This window comes from Palaemon carinicauda, chromosome 44, assembly GCF_036898095.1.
Source record: "Palaemon carinicauda isolate YSFRI2023 chromosome 44, ASM3689809v2, whole genome shotgun sequence".
Lineage (NCBI taxonomy): Eukaryota > Metazoa > Arthropoda > Malacostraca > Decapoda > Palaemonidae > Palaemon > Palaemon carinicauda.
Genome location: NC_090768.1, coordinates 45,109,501 through 45,130,356, shown reverse-complemented (window position 1 = coordinate 45,130,356; position 20,856 = coordinate 45,109,501). Strand labels below are relative to the sequence as shown.

General features: G+C 44.9%; 1 protein-coding gene across 1 annotated transcript in view; it reads left to right on the top strand.

Annotated features, from left to right (window-relative positions):
* The window catches only part of LOC137634402 (neuroguidin), a 71,895-nt gene extending 52,133 nt beyond the window's left edge, over positions 1–19,762 (top strand). The window contains exons 3-7 of the mRNA XM_068366798.1: positions 734–819; positions 8,921–9,134; positions 17,198–17,360; positions 18,240–18,460; positions 18,909–19,762. Of these exons, the coding sequence (XP_068222899.1) occupies positions 734–819; positions 8,921–9,134; positions 17,198–17,360; positions 18,240–18,460; positions 18,909–18,931 (707 nt within the window). The 3' untranslated portion in view covers positions 18,932–19,762. The remainder of the gene's footprint in view (positions 1–733; positions 820–8,920; positions 9,135–17,197; positions 17,361–18,239; positions 18,461–18,908) is intronic.
* Positions 19,763–20,856: the final 1,094 nt, after the last annotated feature.

Genomic DNA, 20,856 nt, shown 5'->3' with positions numbered 1-20,856 from the left:
GATGTCCCAGACACTGCAGTCTAGCAGACAGAGATGTAGTCATTGAACGATGGAGCCAGATATTAATATCTAGATCAGGAATAAGACATTTAATAGACCGTAAGTCCCTGTGCAATAAATTAAGATGAGAATATGGATATGGTCAGTCTCTAGACTGTCTAGAGCATTGTCACTGCCCCTTGCCTCTGCCATCCATGAGTAGCTTTTAAACTTTCAAGTGTCATCATTAGCTTATATGAAGCTGAAGGGGATGAATTTCAAGTTCTTCCTTTTTCCCTACCTCATATTCCGTAAGGAATATACAGATCACTTTATGGAAGCATTTCTAACTTATAAAAAGTTGGCCACTCAATAACGTAGGGTAGGGTATTACAGTCCTATACACTTTAAGGGAATGGGTAGTACAAAGAAGTCAAGAAAGAGGTAGAGGATGATTATATTACTTGTATAAAAATTGGATAGAAAACAAGAAATGTTTATATCCCAAAAGAATAAATAGATATATTGACAAACTATGTTAAAGGAATGAGAAATACAAAGGCAGCAAAAAGGAGAGCATGAGCACCTGAAGAAAAGTGAAAAAAAATGAAAGTGGTTTTTGTAAATATTTTTTTCTATCTTTCACCGAGCCGTGGAATAGGTTAACTTTACATTGGTATAATTATGCATGAACCCATGCGTATACTGTAAGGCCATTTGTGAAACTTTATGGGCAAATTGTGATTTTCAACAGAACATCTTGTGGAGTTACGTGCTGTTATGGAGAGGTTACGTCCTTTAGAAGATAAACTAAAGTATCGGATAGATAAGTATGTAAAGGTAAGTTGTTCCGTAACCGGAATACAAACCACGCTATTTACAATAGGGTTACCTTTTAGCATAGCTGAAATGGCGAGCCATTAGAATTTAACGAGGGTGTATTACCCCCGCGCTAGTTAGCGGGGGGGTAGGGGAGTGGTAGCTAGCTACCCCTCCTCCCCCTCACACACAGGTGAATACTCACTTTCACTTTTGGCTCGGACTGTGACAGACGTCTCTGTCTTGGTCCTCTCTTGGCAGCCATTGTTTGTTTGTTTGTTTGTTTTGTCTTTACTTAATCGCTTACTTTTCATTTACTCAATATATATTTAAACATGTTTTCATGTTTGTATATATATTTGAGTATAGAAATAAGTAAGTTTCCTTTTCAGATTTGTGTGTGTAGTGTACGATATCTACGTGGAGACCTCGGCAGTTAGGCCACCACGGCGTATTTTATGGGTGGCGATCGAGTTTCACTTATGTCTTTCTCTCTCTCTCTCTTGAGGTCGTTCACCCTTTTACTACGTGTTACTACGCCCTTGTAGCCTAGCTTCCTTTCCGTGTGGGGGGTTTCTACGCCGTACGTTTGTCTCAATTAGTTATGAATCTAATTGTAGTTGTTTTTTGTTTTTCAGCTTGTAGAACGATTCCTTTCGGGGTTTTCGTTCTTTCTTTAGTGTTCATTCATTTTTAAATTACATAATTACATAGTTACATAATTATAATTGTTATAATTCTGTTTTGGTTACAGCTCTCCTTCCGCGAGTGTAAGTGGTTGTGAGGGCACGTGCCTGTTGTGTAATTCTTGTTCCTTTCCCTCGGAATTCCTCTTCGGAGCCTTCCCGGGGGAATGAATGTGTACTAATATTATTTGTTTTATTTTTTTACAGTTACCGATCTAGTTCGTTTCTGTAATATAGCAACGGTGTGAGCTGTCTGGTTGAGTCCTGGGGATTCGGCTGTTGCTGCCTCCCCCCTTGTTTTTCGTTAGGGGCGTGTCTCCTTCTACTGGTAGTACTCCCGTGACGACGGACAGCTCTCCAGTTCATTTTAGAACTCTCAGGAGGCTTGCCTCCTTAGGCTGGTAACTTTCCTTCCGAGGGAAGTTTTTTTCCTGTCCAGGCTTGAGTTTTTCCCCTTTTGGGGGGTTCTTCTCTTGCCTTTTTTTCGTGCGACTATGCTCTTGGTGCTGAGCGGTCGCACCTGCAGTTTCGCTCAAGGGGCTGGGCAACTGCAGGAGCTCCTCTTCGGAGGATTGCTCCTTTTAGGTCACTGGCTGACCAGTCTCTTCCACGAAGTGTTTCTCTTTCGTTCGCGAGAGAGTACACTCATAGAGACTCCTCTTCGGAGGTTTCTTCTGTTGCTGTTGGCCTCCCTCGCCGTAAGGCCCACCGTCCGCCTCGTCGTAAGGGCCTCTCATCTCCCTATAAGGGTGCTTGAGGCGCCTTTTTGGATCTCCGTTTGCAGCCTACAACTCCTTTTTCTCGAACTTCCGCCTTGGTGCAGATGGACAGCAGTCTGATCTCGTCTCCCGGCGGACAACGATCCCTTCGGGGCAAAGGGTTGCCCCCACGGGGGTTCTTCCCTTGCGTGTCAGGGTTTCCCTGCACGCCCTTCTGCTGTGTTCTCTCCTGCTCCTGCTCCGTGTGAGCACACAGGCGCTCTTCTGCTCATCAGCGCTCCCTGTTCGTCAGCGCTTTCAAGATGATCATCCCTGCGTTCCTGTTGGTTCCTGTTACGCGCCCTGTGCGCCCACGTTCGCCCTCGCGATCTAGAACTTCGGTTCAGGTCGGGGTCAAGGACTCTTCTTCTTTGCGCAGGCTTCCACGCGTAGCCTTCTGCTCGCCAGCGATCATCAGCTCGCCAGCGATCATCAGCTCGCCAGCGATCATCAGCTCGTCAGTGATCATCAGCTCGCCAGCGATCTTCGGATCGCCCACGTGTGTTACAGCCGGCACGCCAACATTCTCCAACACTTCTGAAGGAACATGGTTCGCCAGCTACTAGCTCACCTGCGCATGCTGATCGCCATCGCGCGACCCTCAAACTGCGGATGCTGATCGCCATCGCGCGACCCTCAAACTGCGGATGCTGATCGCCATCGCGCGACCCTCAAACTGCGGATGCTGATCGCCATCGCGCGACCCTCAAACTGCGGATGCTGATCGCCATCGCGCGACCCTCAAACTGCGGATGCTGATCGCCATCGCGCGACCCTCAAACTGCGGATGCTGATCGCCATCGCGCGACCCTCAAACTGCGGATGCTAATCGCCATCGCGCGACCCTCAACTGCGGATGCTGATCGCCATCGCGCGACCGCACACCTGCGGATGCTGATCACCATCGCTCGACCCTGCGCATGCTGATCACCATCGCGCGACCCTCAACTGCGTATGCTGTTCGCCATCGCGCGATCGCCCACCTGTAGATGCTGTTCGCCATCGCGCGACCGCCTACCTGTGCATGCTGATCGCCATCGCGCGACCCTGGCATGCGGATCACCATCACGCGACCCTGCGCATACTGATCACCATCGCGCGACCCGGCGCATGCTGATCACTGCTCGCGATCGCTCACCTTCGCATACTGCTCGCCAACGCACGATCGCTCACCTGCGCATACTGCTCGACCTTCGTGTCGGCATAACACAACGCGCCATCGCCAACCTGCGCGTTAGCGCTCACCAGCTCACCACCGATCGCTTGTTGATCCATATTGCCAGCGGTCCTCCTCGCCCACGCGGCAGCGCGTTTCCTCGCCATCGCGCTAACGCTTGCGTTCGCCGCCTCGGACTCGCTCTCATCCACCTGCCCACCCTCACGACCGCTCGCCTGCGCGCCCGCTTGCCCGTGCAACCGCGCGACCACTCGCCTGCGCGCCCACACGTCTACGCTCATGCTCTCCAATGTTCGCCCACGCGCGACACAACGGTTTTTCCATCGCGCGGACGGATGGTGTTCCGTCGCGCGAACCTACAGTGTTTCTTCGCACAAATGTCGGCTTATTTCTTGCAGTATCCATTGCTCGTCTATGGGTTATCGCTCGCCGACCACCAGGAATTTCCGTCGCGCGAGCTCCAGGGCAATTGCGACCACGATTCCCAATGGGGTTTTCGCAGCATGACCAACCTGGCGAGTTCTTCTGGAGCGTATTTCCAGAACACGGCCTCACCCCGTAAACACAGAGCATGGCACTTGCAAGAATAGGAGAAACTTAAGGGGGATCTGAGCAACACTCCTCTATTCCTGAACCTGGGTTAGCCCCTCCCCGTCATTCCCTGGAATGTTTTTTGGCGGGGGGCTTTCCGTTCGAGATTTCTCCATCGGACAAGGGGTGACTGCTTACCTCTTCCTCTGGGAGCTTACCAGGTTCTTTCCCTCCTCGGTTACGGCCCGAGGTTTGGTTCAAGGAAGCTACAGGAAGATCAAGGGTACTTTCCTCCTCTCGAGCTCAAGCACCTTGGCCTTTCGTCGTTAAGTATCTAACTTGCGGACAAGCTCGATGTTGTACCATCTGGACGCGCTGACTGAGGGCTTCCTTCGGGTGTCTCATCTGTGGAGGTCGACGACCTCAGACACCCTTCCATCCTTGAGAAGAGTTTGTTTGTGCCCAAGGACAGAGACTTAGACAGCTGCTGTGCGGAGTAAATCGACTTCCGGTTTCACTCCTCCAAGGCGCTTTCTTCCAGACTCTGCAGGGCTCCAGCGCCCTTTTCTTTCAACCACGTCGGCCTAAGTTATCGGCTACGACAACTGGGACAAGGTGTCCAACTGCAGTTTCCTCCTGTCAGGAAAAGATGGCACGGGAGACTCCCCCGGGGGGCATAGTCCTAAAAGGAGTTCACGAACTCTAGGATTGCAGGTTTTTCGCTGGGAGGATGCTTAAGGTTACTCATCCGAATGACAGCTTCCCGATGCCCATTCCTGCACAATCTCTGTGATTAGCCAAGGATATCGCGCCTGCCGTCTCTGTCAGCGAATTCAGTGTCTCTGAACTTCTATGCCATAGCGTCAGCAGAGTTGCCCGGTTGGGCAGAATGATCCATACCTTAGGCGAAGGTCTTCCTTAGGATCATCGACGGCTTCACCCTCGGCCCCCTCAGTCGATCCTTTCTTGTAAGGAAGGATCTGAGAGGGGATGTCCATAGTCGACCTCTCAGCCCTGATCAAGTTTGTCGAACAAACTTCGGCCAGCGTAGACCAGCAGAATCGATCAGACTGGTAACGAGGTGACAGGACTCCTTAAACCCTGGATCGGAAGGACGGGTACTTTCAGTTTCCATTCCATCCATCTTCCAGGGTGCTCGTCGGATTCAGCCTAGACTGCAAGTATTCCTGCTTATGATGCAATGTGGCTATCCCGCCGTGGCATAGCAGGTTTGTTTCCCCAGAGAACTCTCCCTGCCTTCCTCTTGGCTGCTCAGGTGCAGGCTTCCGCCTCCTCTGCTGTTTGGAGGGCTGGTCAACTCCGGTAGGCTCGGGTTTCGACCTTCTTCAGCGCCGGGACAAGCTTCCAGATGCTTACCATGAGTGTGGGCTCATGGTATTTTGCTTGGAGCCTTCTCTTCCTCTGCCTCAACATCTGGAGTATCTGGCCATGATATTGAGTCAACGGCCTTACCACGTTGGAAACCCCGCTTCTCGTCCGTCCAGCGAGGTTAAGCAACGTCGGTACTTGGATGGGTGACCACCTGGGGACGCCAGATTCTGTTACCACATCCTCCGAGCCTTCCTTTCGGTTGACTGTGGCAAGACTGAGGAGAGTCGCAGTACCTGTTCTCAGTCAAGCAGAGCTTTCAGCCCTACCCTGGAACGTTTCCTAGTTCTCCTTTCCTCTTTGACCCGTCTATAGTCCAAACGGTCGCCTCAGGATAAGTTCCATGTGGGGCGATCCAAGTTCCGGTGGCTTCAGGCAATGTTTAACCGGACTCCCTGGCCCTATGGGACCAGCGGAACTATTAGACCTGCAATGGGTGTTGACCTATGGAGCCTCTTGATGGTAGTGGATATTCTCGTCCTTTCCCCACACTCTTGATGCGGTTCTCGGACTCGTCAAAGGAAAGGGGGGGGGGCATGTTCCGGTCCAGGCCTATGGTCAAGACCTGAAGGATACCTCTCCATCATTCAGGCAGGCTTAGGGGCCTTAGTCTGATGACGGAGGTCGCGTCATCTGCGATAGTCATCCACAGGGGTCTCCCAGGCAAAGTGAAGAGTCTAAGGTGGTTGGTGCCGTGGGAGATATACCTCTTCCCTTGAGGCCTCTTCTCCAGCAATAACGGTCTTATTGCCTTTCGGCGGGAGGAAACTCCTTTCCGCTCTCGGCAATGAAGCCTGTCGCTCAGCCTTTCCCTGACCTTCAGGCTTAAAGGAATAACTTTTTCCTGCCCGCTGGATCTATCCTCGCTCATGCGAAGCTACGATCGTCCCTGCCCTAGTCGGAGGAAGACCTCCAACTTGGAGCATGGCTCGGACTTTTAGTCCTTTAAGAGATCTTCTCAAGACCCTTTTACGACAGGCCTCGGATTGTATTCCGCCTTGGGTCTTCTGCTCACTCTGGCCACGGCCAGTGTGTAAACAATCTTCTTGGTCTCTTACTACTCCCCCCTTTCTAAGGAAGAGGGGAAGGCAACATTCAGACTCGCTCCTGAGTTGTTGGCTAGACTCAGAATCTGAGGGTCCCGGCCCTTCGGTCCGATTCATTCAAGATTTCGAGTCTCCATTCTGTGTCTGATGTCCCAAGACCTTCTCTTTCTTGCCAGTAAAGGAATCGAGAGGTTAGCGCTGGGAACAGCTGCAGTTTGTCCTCAGTTGCAGCCGATTTGGGAACACTAGGAGGACATGGGGGGAGAGTCACCAGTATTATTATTATTATTATTACTATCCAAGCTACAACCCTAGTTGGAAAAGCAAGATGCTATAAGCCCAGGGGCTCCAACAGGGAAAAATAGCCCAGTGAGGAAAGGAAATAAGGAAATAAATAAATGAAGAGAACAAATTAACAATAAAGCATTCTAAAAACAGTAACAACGTCAAAACAGACATGTCATATATAAACTATTAACAGCATCAAAAACAAATATGTCATAAATAAACTATAAAAAGACTCATGTCCGCCTGGTCAACAAAAAAGCATTTGCTCCAACTTTGAACTTTTGAAGTTCTACTGATTCAACCACCCGATTAGGAAGATCATTCCACAACTTGGTAACAGCTGGAATAAAACTTCTGGAGTACTGCGTAGTATTGAGCCTCGTGATGGAGAAGGCCTGGCTATTAGAATTAACTGCCTGCCTAGTATTACGAACAGGATAGAATTGTCCAGGGAGATCTGAATGTAAAGGATGGTCAGAGTTATGAAAAATCTTATGCAACATGCATAATGAACTAATTAAACGACGGTGCCAGAGATTAATATCTAGATCAGGAATAAGAAATTTAATAGACCGTAAGTTTCTGTCCAACAAATTAAGATGAGAATCAGCAGCTGAAGACCAAACAGGAGAACAATACTCAAAACAAGGTAGAATGAACGAATTAAAACACTTCTTCAGAATAGATTGATCACCGAAAATCTTGAAAGACTTTCTCAATAAGCCTATTTTTTGTGCAATTGAAGAAGACAGAGACCTTATATGTTTCTCAAAAGTAAATTTACTGTCGAGAATCACACCTAAAATTTTGAAAGAGTCATACATATTTAAAGAAACATTATCAATACTGAGATCCGGATGTTGAGGAGCCACCGTCCTTGATCTACTTACAATCATACTTTGAGTTTTGTTAGGATTCAACTTCATACCCCATAATTTGCACCATGCACTAATTCAGCCCGGACTCAAGGACATTCATCTCGACCTGTCTCCAGACCCTCCCCCGTCACGTCGCCCTACAGCACGATGTTGGATACATCGCAACGTCCTTCGCCTTTGAGTGATACTACTCTGTGACGCAGGTGCTACAAGCTGGAGTCTGGAAGCGTCTAATGACCTTCGCAGCCCGCTTCCTGCAGGGCGTGACCCACAGGAGTCTCGATACGTTTTCTATCGCTCTGTGGTGGCTACACAACAGCTGGTCTAACCTCAGGCTCCTTTTTGGACAGGTAGCAGAAGGTTGAGGGCATTGTTATCAGGTTTTAGTCTGCATGAACGAAAGAAGTATGTCTGGCCCTTACTTCTTTCTTCATCATCCCCTCTACGGGGAAGCAGCATCCTGGTCTCTGCATAGCTGACCTTGAACCTCTGCAGGTAAACCATGCTTCCTTGTGTTCCGAGTATTGAGTCAATACTGTCGCGTCCCCCATACCCTGACGAGGTGGTTTTGGAACGTCCTAACCCAGGGTTCCTTCTGGAACTCCAGGTCAACTGCCTAGGACGGGTCACACTTCTTCCTTCACACACAAGCTTACGTAGGCCACATGGTTCCTTGCGGAGCAAGGAACTTGTGAGGTGCAGGGACTCCTTTTCTCGAGTGCGACTCACTCGGATTCTGAGTCCCCGGGTAAAGCCAAAGCCAGTATGGCTGGGGACTTTCCACCCTTCCTAAGGGGTAAGTCACCCTATTGTAAATAGCGTGGTTTGTATTCCGGTTACGGAACAGATGACAAATTGGAAGATAATTTGTATTTTTCCTAACCATACAAACCTTAGCTATTTACACATATTTGCCCGCCAGCCCTGTCCCCCAAGACAAGTCCTACCTCTAAGTGAAAGTGAGTATTCACCTGTGTGTGAGGGGGAGGAGGGGTAGCTAGCTACCACTCCCCTACCCCCCCGCTAACTAGCGCGGGGGTAATACACCCTCGTTAAATTCTAATGGCTCGCCATTTCAGCTACGCTAAAAGGTAACCCTATTGTAAATAGCTAAGGTTTGTATGGTTAGGAAAAATACAAATTATCTTCGAATTTGTCATATTATTATGGTTTCTGTGTTTTATGGGCTTATTATCATCATCCCTTGGTAAATGTATTTATTTGGTCAGTAATATTTTTATGAACTTAAGCTCAATTTTTTGTGATGGACATACTGTATTATGTTTGGTAAATTGAATTGAGAAATGTTTGTAAAGTAATAATAATTGCTATTTATTGAATATATTAAAAATGTGTAGTGGCTTTCCAGGTTGCCAATGAAGGATCTTTAAGCGCTAATGACCCACTACGAACTCAAGGAAACTTAGACAACATAGGCTCTTCATCTGATGAAGAGGAAGAGGGTAATGTTAATGTAAAAGAAAAAGAAAAAGAAAAAGACTCCAAGAAGAGTGGATGGGCTCAAAGGAGAGAAAAGAGAGAAAGAACTTACAAAGTTCCTAAAATTGCTCCAGTCCATTATGGTAAGGTTAAACTCTTGTCATTTAACTGTTCTGAAAACTACATTTTGATAACATTGAAGGTCTCAGGAACTTTTCTTGACAAATATTATTATCAATATTAATACTATTATTATCATTATTATTATTATTATTATTATTATTATTATTATTATTACTAGCTGAGTTACAGCCATAGTTTAAAAAGCAGGATGTTATAAGCCTAAGGGCTCCAACAGGGAAAATAGTCCGGTCAGGAAAGGAGATGAGGGAACAGATAGAATAGTGTGCTTGAGTATACTCTCAAGCAAGAGAACTAACCCAAGACAGTGGAAGATCAGGTACAAAGGCTATGGCACTACCCAAGGCTAGAAAATAATGGGTTGATTTTAGACTTTGGAAGTTTCCTTCTCCTAGAGGAGCTGCTTACCATAGCTTAAGTCTTTTCTACCCTTGCCTAGTGGAAATTAGCCACTGAACAATGACAGTGCAGTAGTTAACCTCTTGGGTGTAAAAGAATTTTTATGTTATCTTAGTGTTTTCAGGTGTATCAGGAAAGAAGAGAAGGAGTAAAGAATAGGACAAGACTATTCAGTGCATGTGTAGGTAAAGTAGGAAGTACTGGACGGAAGGAATTATTTAGCAAGAGATGGTACTGTACAGCATACTGTATTAACAAAGTGTGTAAAATAAATAGTAGACCTATGCCGGAAGAATTTGATTAAGATTTTTGTGCCCATTCAAAGTTGGAAGACTCCTCCCAAATCTAATTCTGTCATATAAGATGTCTATAATTAATTGAAGAACAGATAAATTCTTAGCTTTGAAAATTGAAAATATGTTATTTTTATTAATAAAATAAATTTTTGAATATACTTACCCGATAATCATGTAGCTGTCAACTCCGTTGCCCGACAGAATTCTATGGAGGGATACGCCAGCTATCACAATACTAGAAGGGGGTGTACTTACCAGCGCCACCTGTGGCCAGGTACTCAATCATTTGTTGTTGACACCTCCTCAATTATTCCTCGGTCCACTGGTTCTCTCTGGGGAGGAAAGGGAGGGTCGATTAAATCATGATTATCGGGTAAGTATATTCAAAAATTTATTTTATTAATAAAAATAACATTTTTCAATATTAAACTTACCCGATAATCATGTAGCTGATTCACACCCAGGGAGGTGGGTGAAAACCAGTGTACATGATTAAAGGATAGCTAAGTATCCCATATTTCATATAACAGTTATCTCAAATAACAATGAAATAATAAGTACCTGGTAAGGAAGTCGAATAGAACCGTTACTCTGCCTTTTATTTAAAGTTCGTCTTCCTTACTGAGCGCAGCGTTCCTCTTGGAGGCTGAATCAACCCAAAGGTGCCAAAGTACAAGGGGTTGCAACCCTACTAAAGGACCTCTACCAAACCTTTAACCCAGGCGCTTCTCAAGAATGAATAGACCACCCGCCAAATCCAAGGATGCGGAAGGCTTCTTAGCCTACCGTAACAACCATAAAAACAACAATAAAAGTATTCAAGAGAAAGGTTAAAAAGGTTATGGGATTAAGGGAATGTAGTGGCTGAGCCCTCACCTACTACTGCACTCGCTGCTACGAATGGTCCCAGGGTGTAGCAGTTCTCGTAAAGAGACTGGACATCTTTCAGATAAAATGATGCAAACACTGACTTGCTCCTCCAATAGGTTGCATCCATAATGCTCTGCAGAGAACGGTTTTTATTAAAGGCCAACGAAGTAGCTACAGCTCTTACTTCGTGGGTCCTTACCTTCAGCAATGCAAGGTCTTCCTCCTTTAAGTGAGAATGTGCTTCTCTGATCAGAAGCCTTATATAGTACGAAAGCCCATTCTTGGACATGGGTCTCGAGGGTTTCTTGATGGCACACCATAAGGCTTCTGACTGTCCTCGAATAGGTTTAGACCTCTTCAGATTATATTTGAGAGCTCTGACAGGGCAAAGAACTCTCTCTAGTTCGTTACCTACCATGTTGGAGAGGCTAGGTATTTCGAACGATCTAGGCCAAGGACGTGAAGGAAGCTCGTTCTTTGCTAGGAATCCAAGCTGAAAAGAACATGTTGCAGATTCGGTTGTGAAACCAATGTTCTTGCTGAAGGCATGAACCTCACTGACTCTCTTAGCTGTTGCAAGGCAAACGAGAAAAGCAGTCTTGAGGGTAAGATCCTTGAAGGAAGCTGACTGGAGAGGTTCGAACCTAGATGTCATAAGGAACCTTAAGACTACGTCTAGATTCCAGCCTGGAGTGGAAAGACGACGTTCTTTAGACGTCTCAAAAGACTTGAGAATGTCTTGAAGGTCCTTGTTGGAAGACAGGTCCAAACCCCTGTGGCGGAGAATTGAGGCCAACATGCTCCTATATCCTTTAATCGTAGGTGTTGAAAGGGATCTCTCATTCCTAAGATGAAGAAGGAAGTCAGCTATTTGGATCACAGAGGTATTGGTAGAGGATATTGAATTGGCTCTACACCAGCTTCGGAAGACCTCCCACTTAGACTGGTAGACTCTACGAGTGGAAATTCTTCTAGCTCTGGCAATCGCACTGGCTGCCTCCTTCGAAAAGCCTCTAGCTCTAGCGAATCTTTCGACAGTCTGAAGGCAGTCAGTCGAAGAGCGTGGAGGTTTGGGTGCAACCTGTCTACGTGTGGTTGACGTAGAAGGTCCACTCTTAGAGGTAGAGTCCTGGGGAAGTCGACTAGCCATTGAAGTACCTCTGTGTACCATTCTCTTGCAGGCCAAAGGGGAGCAACCAGCGTCAGCCGTGTCCCTTCGTGCGAGACGAATTTCTGCAGAACTTTGTTTATTATCTTGAACGGAGGGAATGCGTACAGGTCGAGATGGGACCAGTTCAGAAGAAAAGCATCCACATGAACCGCTGCAGGGTCTGGAACAGGGGAACAATAAAGCGGAAGTCTCTTGGTGATGGAGGTGGCAAACAGATCTATGGTAGGTTGACCCCACAAGGTCCAAAGTCTGTTGCACACACTCTTGTGGAGGGTCCATTCCGTGGGAATGACCTGATTCCTTCTGCTGAGGCGATCCGCTGAAACATTCATATTGCCCTGGATGAACCTCGTGACCAGTGTGAGGTTTAGACCTCTTGACCAAATGAGGAGGTCCCTTGCGATCTCGTAAAGGCTCCTCGAATGGGTCCCTCCTTGCTTGGAGATGTAAGCCAAGGCTGTGGTGTTGTCTGAATTCACCTCCACCACTTTGCCTAGCAGGAGGGACTTGAAGTTCAACAGGGCAAGATGAACTGCTAACAGTTCCTTGCAGTTGATGTGGAGTAATCCTTGTTCCTTGTTCCATACTCCTGAGCATTCCCGTCCGTCCAAGGTCGCACCCCAGCCCGAGTCCGATGCATCCGAGAAGAGATGAAGATGGGGGGTCTGGATGGCCAATGATAGACCCTCCTTGAGAAGGAGATTGTGCTTCCACCACAGGAGAGTGGTCTTCATCTCTTGGTTGATAGGGATAGAGACTGCTTCTAGAGTCGAGCCCTTGTCCCAATGAGCCGCAAGATGGAATTGAAGAGGGCGGAGGTGGAGTCTCCCTAGCTCGACAAACAGGGCCAGTGATGAGAGGGTCCCTGTGAGACTCATCCACTGTCTCACTGAGCAATTGCTCCTCTTCAGCATGCTCATGATGCACTCTAGGGCTTGGTTTATCCTGGGGGCCGATGGAAAAGCCCGAAAATCCCGACTCTGAATCTCCATTCCCAGGTACACAATGGATTGGGAGGGAATGAGTTGAGATTTCTCTATATTGACTAATAGACCTAGGTCTCTGATTAGATCTAAAGTCCAAGAGAGGTTCTCCAGACAACGACGACTCGTGGAGGCTCTCAACAGCCAGTCGTCTAGGTAGAGGGAGGCTCTGATGTTCGATAAGTGCAGGAATTTCGCTACATTCCTCATCAGATGAGTAAAGACCATAGGAGCTGTGCTTAGGCCAAAACACAGGGCTTGGAACTGATAGACAACCTTTCCGAAAACGAATCTCAGGAAAGGTTGGGAGTCTGGATGAATGGGAACGTGAAAGTATGCATCTTTCAAGTCCAACGAGACCATCCAGTCCTCCTGTCTGACCGCTGCTAAGACCGACTTGGTCGTCTCCATTGTGAACGTCTGCTTGGTGACATACTCGTTGAGAGAGCTGACGTCCAGCACCGGTCTCCAACCTCCTGTCTTCTTGGCCACAAGAAAGAGACGGTTGTAGAAGCCCGGGGATTGATGGTCCCGGACTATAACCACTGCCTTCTTCTGCACAAGTAGCGACACCTCCTGTTGCAATGCTAGCCTCTTGTCCTCTTCTTTGTAGTTGGGAGAGAGGTTGATGGGCGATGTGGTCAGAGGCGGTTTGAGGCAGAATGGAATCCTGTAACCGTACCTCAGCCAACTGACAGACTGTGCGTCGGCACCTCTCTTCTCCCAGGCTCGCCAGAAGATCTTGAGTCTGGCTCCTACTGTTGTCTGGAGAATCTGAGAGTCAGTTCTTTCCCTTAGATGTCCTGGGTCCTTTCCTAGACTTGCTCCTGTGAGAGTCTGGACGGGAGCTTCCTCGGCTGGGGGCTCTACCACGAAAGGGCGGTATGAACCTCGTAGCCGGGGTATCAGCCACTGGGGAGCGATAAGTCTTGGGGACAGAGGTGGTAACCTTAGACTTACGAGCCGATGAGGCTACAAGATCGTGCGTGTCCTTCTGTATCAGGGCAGCCGACAAGTCCTTAACTAGCTCCTCGGGAAAGAGGAACTTTGAGAGTGGAGCAAAAAGGAGTTGTGACCGTTGGCACGGTGTAATGCTGGCGGAGAGGAAGGTACACAGTTGTTCCCTTTTCTTCAACACCCCTGATACAAATAACGACGCTAGCTCACCCGATCCATCTCTGATGGCCTTATCCATGCAGGACATAATTAGCATGGCAGAATCTTTGTCCGCAGGAGAGGTTTTCTTGCTGAGGGCTCCCAGGCACCAGTCGAGAAAGTTAAACATTTCAAAAGCTCTGAACAACCCTTTCAGAAGATGATCCAGGTCTGAGAAGGTCCAACAAACCTTCGAGCGTCTCATCGCAGTCCTCCGAGGCGAGTCCACCAGACTTGAGAAGTCAGCCTGGGCAGAGGCAGGTACTCCCAAGCCTGGTGCTTCCCCTGTGGCATACCAAACGCAACCTTTCGAAGCGAGCTTCGTTGGAGGGAACATGAAGGAAGTCTTGCCAAGGTGTTGTTTAGACTGAAGCCACTCCCCTAAGATCCTTAAAGCCCTCTTGGAGGATCTAGCTAGGACAAGCTTAGTATAGTTGGACTTAGCTTGTTGTACGCCCAGCGAAAACTCAGATGGAGGAGAGCGGGGAATAGCAGAGACGAAGTGGTCTGGGTAAATCTCCCTGAGTAGAGCCAAGACCTTTCGAAAATCAATAGACAATGGAGAAAGCTTAGACTCTTCCACGTCTGATGAGGGATCAAGGTGTGCCTCCTCATCATCCGACACTTCATCAGCAGAGGGTAGCGAAGCGATCGGACCAGAATGCTGAACCGCAGAGGTAGAACGGGTAGGAACAATAACAGAGGTTTCCTCATCCTGAGGGAAAACCTGAGGCTCAGACTGCATAGGCTGAACAACAGACGAAGCAGAAGGCAGGCGCATGGGTGAAGGAGGTTGACTCCTAGCAAGAGTTGAACCCAAGGATTGCACAAGCTGAGCGGAGGACGGAGGCGGAGTAGTCCGTTCCTGTTCCTGTGAGATGAGTGGAGCATGAAGAGGTTGAGGCTGCGCAGAACAAGGTAAAGTTCTCGCAAGCTGAGGCTCCTGAGGCGCAAGTCCAGGGTGTAGAGGAGCTTGCCTAGAGGAGGGTTGAGCTCGCTGCAGCGATGGTTGAGCAGACAGACTCACGGAGGGGAGAGGTTGTTGTACCCCAACCGAGAGTTGCACCACTGGTGGAGCAGCAAGGGGAGGCGGAGGAAGAGTGGAATAACTCTCCTGATCCCAAAGCAAGGGTTGCCTTAAAGAAGGCTGAGGCTGAACAACACTGGGAACAGCGAACTCCGAAAGTGGCTCAACATCGTACGCCTGGCAGATGGTGCTGCGACCAGGCGGAGCAGGTGCAGGCTGGGCGAGCACAGGCGGAGCGAGAACAGGTAGAGGGAGTGTAGGCGGAGGAGGAGGTGCAACACTCTCAGCCCGACACTCACGCATCAAGTCCGAAAGCTGAGCTTGCATGGACTGAAGCAGGGTCCACTTGGGGTCGGCAGAAACGATAACAGACTGAGGTAAAGTCACAGTCGGGCTCTGTTTAGGCAGAACCTTACTCCTCTTGGGCGGAGTACAGTCGACCGATGACTGAGGCGAGTCAGAGCTGAGCCAATGACTGCAACCTGGCTGAGCACTCGCTGACTGAACTCTACGTTTAAGCGGTCTCGAGACCTGAGACCAACGTTTCTTCCCTGCATGTTGATCAGCGGACGAGAAGACGGGCTCAATCGTCTGCAGGTGGGAGTGACGGTCTAAGGAAGACACGCCCGCAACCACCGAGGATAATTCTGTGCGCCTAACAAGGCCTGTCGAACCCTTAAGCCCTTCGACATTGCTTCTCCCCTGGGCATGGGAGCTTGTAAGAGGTCCCGGACTGGGAGGACGACTGGCTCGCACAGAAAAATCCTCACGCACCACACTGGCACCACTAGCACTTGGCACTGCACCGACACTAGCACTCGTCACAGCACTGGCACTATTTCCACCCACTGCACTCTTGACCTTCAGTTCTTTAACCTCGGCCATCAGAGACTTATGGTCACTTACCACTGATTCTACTTTATCTCCTAAAGCCTGAATAGCACGCAAAACAATTGACATATCAGGCGGAGGGCACACAGTAGGTTCGGGGGTAGCCACTACAGGGGTAGGAAAAGGTAGGGGATCATGAGGTGAGGAAAACATAGAAGAGTGAGAAGAACTTCTCCTAACTCTACCTCTCTCTAACTTAGATGAATATTTTAAAAGACGGACAAATTCCAATTCCGAAAGTCCGGTGCACTCCTAACATCGATTTTCTAATAGACAGGGCCTGTCCCTACAGTCAGAACAAGCGGTGTGAGGATCTACCGAGGCCTTCGGAATACGCCTAATGCAAGACCTACATCGTCTATGGGAGGGGGCTTGCGAAACGTCAGACATCTTGTTTCAAAGAGTTAGCCAAAGGGTGATCCAAAAACAAGCAAAAATTCATTAACCGTTAACCAGTATTATATAAAAGCTATCTAGCTAATATAAAAAGGATTCCAGTAAAGCGACAGCCGTTAATCTAAGAGAATACTTCACCAAATATCCATGAATAAACTCGAAGACCATAAGCGTATCCCAGAACGTCTAGCCGGAAGCACGACAGAGGAATAATTGAGGAGGTGTCAACAACAAATGATTGAGTACCTGGCCACAGGTGGCGCTGGTAAGTACACCCCCTTCTAGTATTGTGATAGCTGGCGTATCCCTCCATAGAATTCTGTCGGGCAACGGAGTTGACAGCTACATGATTATCGGGTAAGTTTAATATTGAAAAATTGAAGATTCACAGAAAACCTATTCAATCGTTGGTAGAATGGTTGGAATTCACAAACAAACTTATTCAAGGGAAATGATACCAAAACTTATTATGTATTCTTGTATGAAATTTTGACAGTCATGTAATATATCTTGAAGATTCCATGAAATAAATACTGCATTCAGATAGCTCATTTCTTGTTGTTGACACCAAATATATTTTAGTTAAAAAACTTGTCCAATTTTAAAATTCAAATGCATTTCTTCAGTATTTGGCATATTTTGTGCTGGAAAGTATTTGTTGCTAAGGTTTAAGTTTAACAAGTTATAATTTCAATCTTATACTCTGCAAAGTCTCCCATTTTATTTATAATGCTAGTGCAGTTAAATTAAGAAGTGGTTTCATGTTTGCAGTACCACTGATAAATTTAACCTTTTATAATTTCAAGTGTATTTCCTCTTTTGCATTCTTTGGTAATAGTTATTGATATTAAAAACTTCAAAAATTTTGTCATTCTAGATGAAGAGAGTAAGAAAGAAGCAGCAGAGAAGGCTCGTCGCCGTGCTCTCAACTCTGCTGTCTTGCGAGATGCTCTTTTTGAACACGCTGATGAGCCAGAAGTAGTATATAATGCCGATACATTGAAACAAAAGTCAATAAAAAAACGAAAGGAGCTTGAAAGGTAAGGCAATTTGTTTCCTATTTTTATTCAACTTTAGAAAATGTATTCTTGTAATGCGGTATGTATAATTATTAAAAATAAAACCTAATTAAACAAGAAATTCCACATTTTTTAGGTGAATAGTATGATAGATTTTTAAAAGTGGTTAAAGTTTGAGTCAGTGATTTCCAAAGTATCCATAGGATTGAGCATGTACAGTACAGTATATGAGATATTCTTACAAGCAGTATCTAGTGTAATACTGCATTTAAACTATGCTGGGTGGGGATGTGACCTTAGAATTAAAATGAATACATGCTGAAAGATCATGGTCATTTATTTGACGGAAATCATTTTATTCTATTCTATGAAGTGTGTAGTGTCCCCACAAAGATTGCTGTACAATATTCTTTACAGAGATGGAGGAGTCCTTTGTTGATTTAATTTCTCCTATATCTAGTTGTACTTCTAGTTGTAAGCTGAGAATGCTAATGGACTAGGGGTTAATTTTAGTTTTGTATATAATTTTGAAGGTGAAGTGTGGAACATAATTATGAAGAAAATTTAGTCCAAATCTAATTCAGATACAGTTACCTTGTGATCTATAAAGATTTAGGATGAAATAATAAAAGATTATTAAAAACATTACAGGGAATAATACTATACTTAGATTATTTGCATCTACTTAATGCAAGAGCGTATAAAATCTTAATTTATCTTATTAATATGGCATAGCACAAACCTAATTGTTGTGTTATTGTACTTGATCATAGTTGCACTATTATATATAGTTTTACATTTTGTGAAGTGAATGAATAGCAAGCAATAAGACTAGTTTTCATAGCAGAACTGACATAAAAGTTTCAGATTTTATCATCTGTTAATATCTTGTTTAAAAAGGTACGAAGAAGATAATTTTGTGAGAAAATCGTTGAGCAAAAAGGAAGAGGCAGAGTTGAACCAATTTACCACGATTGGATCTATGAGAAATGAGCTTCTGGGACTTGGCAATGTGGATGCTCTACAGGATGACTATGTGGCAGGCAGACCTGCTAAGAAGCAAAAAACTGGAAAAGCACTCAAGGGAAAAAAGAAAGGGAAGGGGAAAAAGGGTAAAAAAGGTAAGATACTTATTTACGGTTTAACAAGAGACTGATCCAAAAATTGTTTGCTCTTTTTATTTTGTATAAAAATTATGCTACCTATCTGTTTCTACTTCATAGTCTTGCATTATCATTTATCCCCTTTAAGAAATTTCTTTCTTCCAATTCCTGCTCAATTTAGGAAAGTTTGTTAATGGCTTAGTGGCAACATAGGTTATATTAGTAGTTATAATATTTTAAAGAAATTGCCTTTTCTGTGAGTACCAGTACTTAATAGTTTAATCAATAAGGTCAAGATCTTTGTAATCGATGAGATTTAGATAAAAGATATTGATGTAAAGATTTAAACATTTTATGCAACTAAATTTAAAAGGTTGGTTTGCTCTCAGTTGAATAAGAAAAAAATAGTTCAATAGAGTAGCAGTTATTGATTTGTTACGACTAATTTTTTTTTTCTCCTTTACAGGATTCAAGAAAAGGATCCGATAACTTCCAGTTTTAATTTAACAAAGCAAAATTCTATTTCTATGAAACTCTGCTGATGTTCATTTTGCTTCTCTCTCAAAGCTGTTTAAATATTGAAGTCTACTCCTAAATAAATATTTCTCGTTTTTTCTCTTTGTAAAATGCCTTCTCTGGTAACAATTGGGTCATCTGGCGGTAGATGGAATTAACTAGTATGATTTTCAATTATTATACTGTGTAAGACTTGAGTTTTAAAAGATGGATAGTGGGAATAGGTTTGAAATCCAATATGGAAACTTTTGTGATTATATGTTTATTTAGGTTTGAGATTAGTTACATTTTAAACAAGTATCATGTGGTTGATCAATTTATTCATCTAGATTGTTACTTTTCCATCTCTTTCCTTCACTAATCCACTTCCATCAATGTGTATGCAGTTTAGAAATATGAACATCGGCATAATTTCATAGAAATGAACAGATTTTAAAGATGAAATTTTTGTTTTCATATTCATCTGATGTTCATATACATGTACCCTTCTCTCCACTGCTCAGTGATGTCAAGAGACTAATGGTGGGGTTTTGACTTGGAGAACTGAAACTCCAAGGGGGACTGTGATACATTATCAAAATGTTTGTTGCTATCAACTGCCAGATCATGTGATGGTTCCCAGAGGGGGAGGAATTTTGCAAGGGGTAGAAAATGGGAAATTTTTATTTTAGGGTAAGTTTGAGAGAGAAGCAATATGAACATCGAGTATAATTTTTTCTTTTCATAAGGAAATTAATTTTTTAGGAATATAACCTACTTATTGTGTATTGAAATTTATTTGATGGAAATAAATTTGATAAATAATTGATGGTTTTATTTGTACTATACTGTATCTATTATGTAAGAGTAATACATTTGTATTACATCTTAAGACTAGTGGGAATCTGTGCATGTAGATATGTTTTTATGGATATGTAGGAATGTTTTTATATTTCAATAATTTCAAAGATCCTATGAATAAAAGAGAGAGAGAGAGAGAGAGAGAGAGAGAGAGAGAGAGAGAGAGAGAGAGAGAGAGAGAGAGAGAGAGAGAGAAGTACAAATAGTTGATCTCTGCATTTTCCAAATTTTTCTTTTTATTGCTATTCAACATGCAAACTACATTTCCATGAATATGAGTTGGCTCAAGATTCCTAGTTTGGCTTTCATAAAAACTTCAAATGTCTATAAAAGAGAGAAGTGAAACTCTACAAATAGTTGATCTCTACATTTTAAATATTTAACTTGGCCGGTGAATATATAGCTGCAACTCTGTTGCTCGACAGACAAAAAACTGTACAAAAAAACTCGCCAGCGATCGCTATACAGGTTGCGGGTGTGCCCACCAGCGCCAACTGTCGGCCAGATACCAAACTCCATGTAAACAAAGACTCAATTTTCTCTCTGTCGACGTGTCGACAAGACGTACTTTACTCGCTGTTGAAACCTGGAGTTTTTCCCATCATCTTTGGTGAAGTACTATATTCTGGTTTGAGCTTTCGCAGTGCAGGTGTTTTATCTTCATCTTAAATCTTGAACTCGTTTTGGATAGATTTAATTTTTGGTGACAAAGAGAGTATGGACTTTCTTTGACTTTTAAATGGCCGACCCTTCCCTTAGACGGAAGTGTGTTTAGGCTTTTAGTAATTATCTTATCACGTTATAAATTAATTATAGATTTTCCTCTATATATTTTATATCTCACCGCCTTTATTAGGCCTCTTCGATTAACTTTCCATTTATAATAAACATAAAAAATAAATTTTAATGTTTTGTTTATATGCGACCTTTCCTGAGAGTAGGCGGTCCTAACTTGGAAACCGAAGTTAAGCAACGTTGAGCCCTTTCAATCGTAAATAGCTTTTAAAGAGCTAATGATTTAAAACTTTTTAAATGAAATATTTTATGAAAGAATTTCT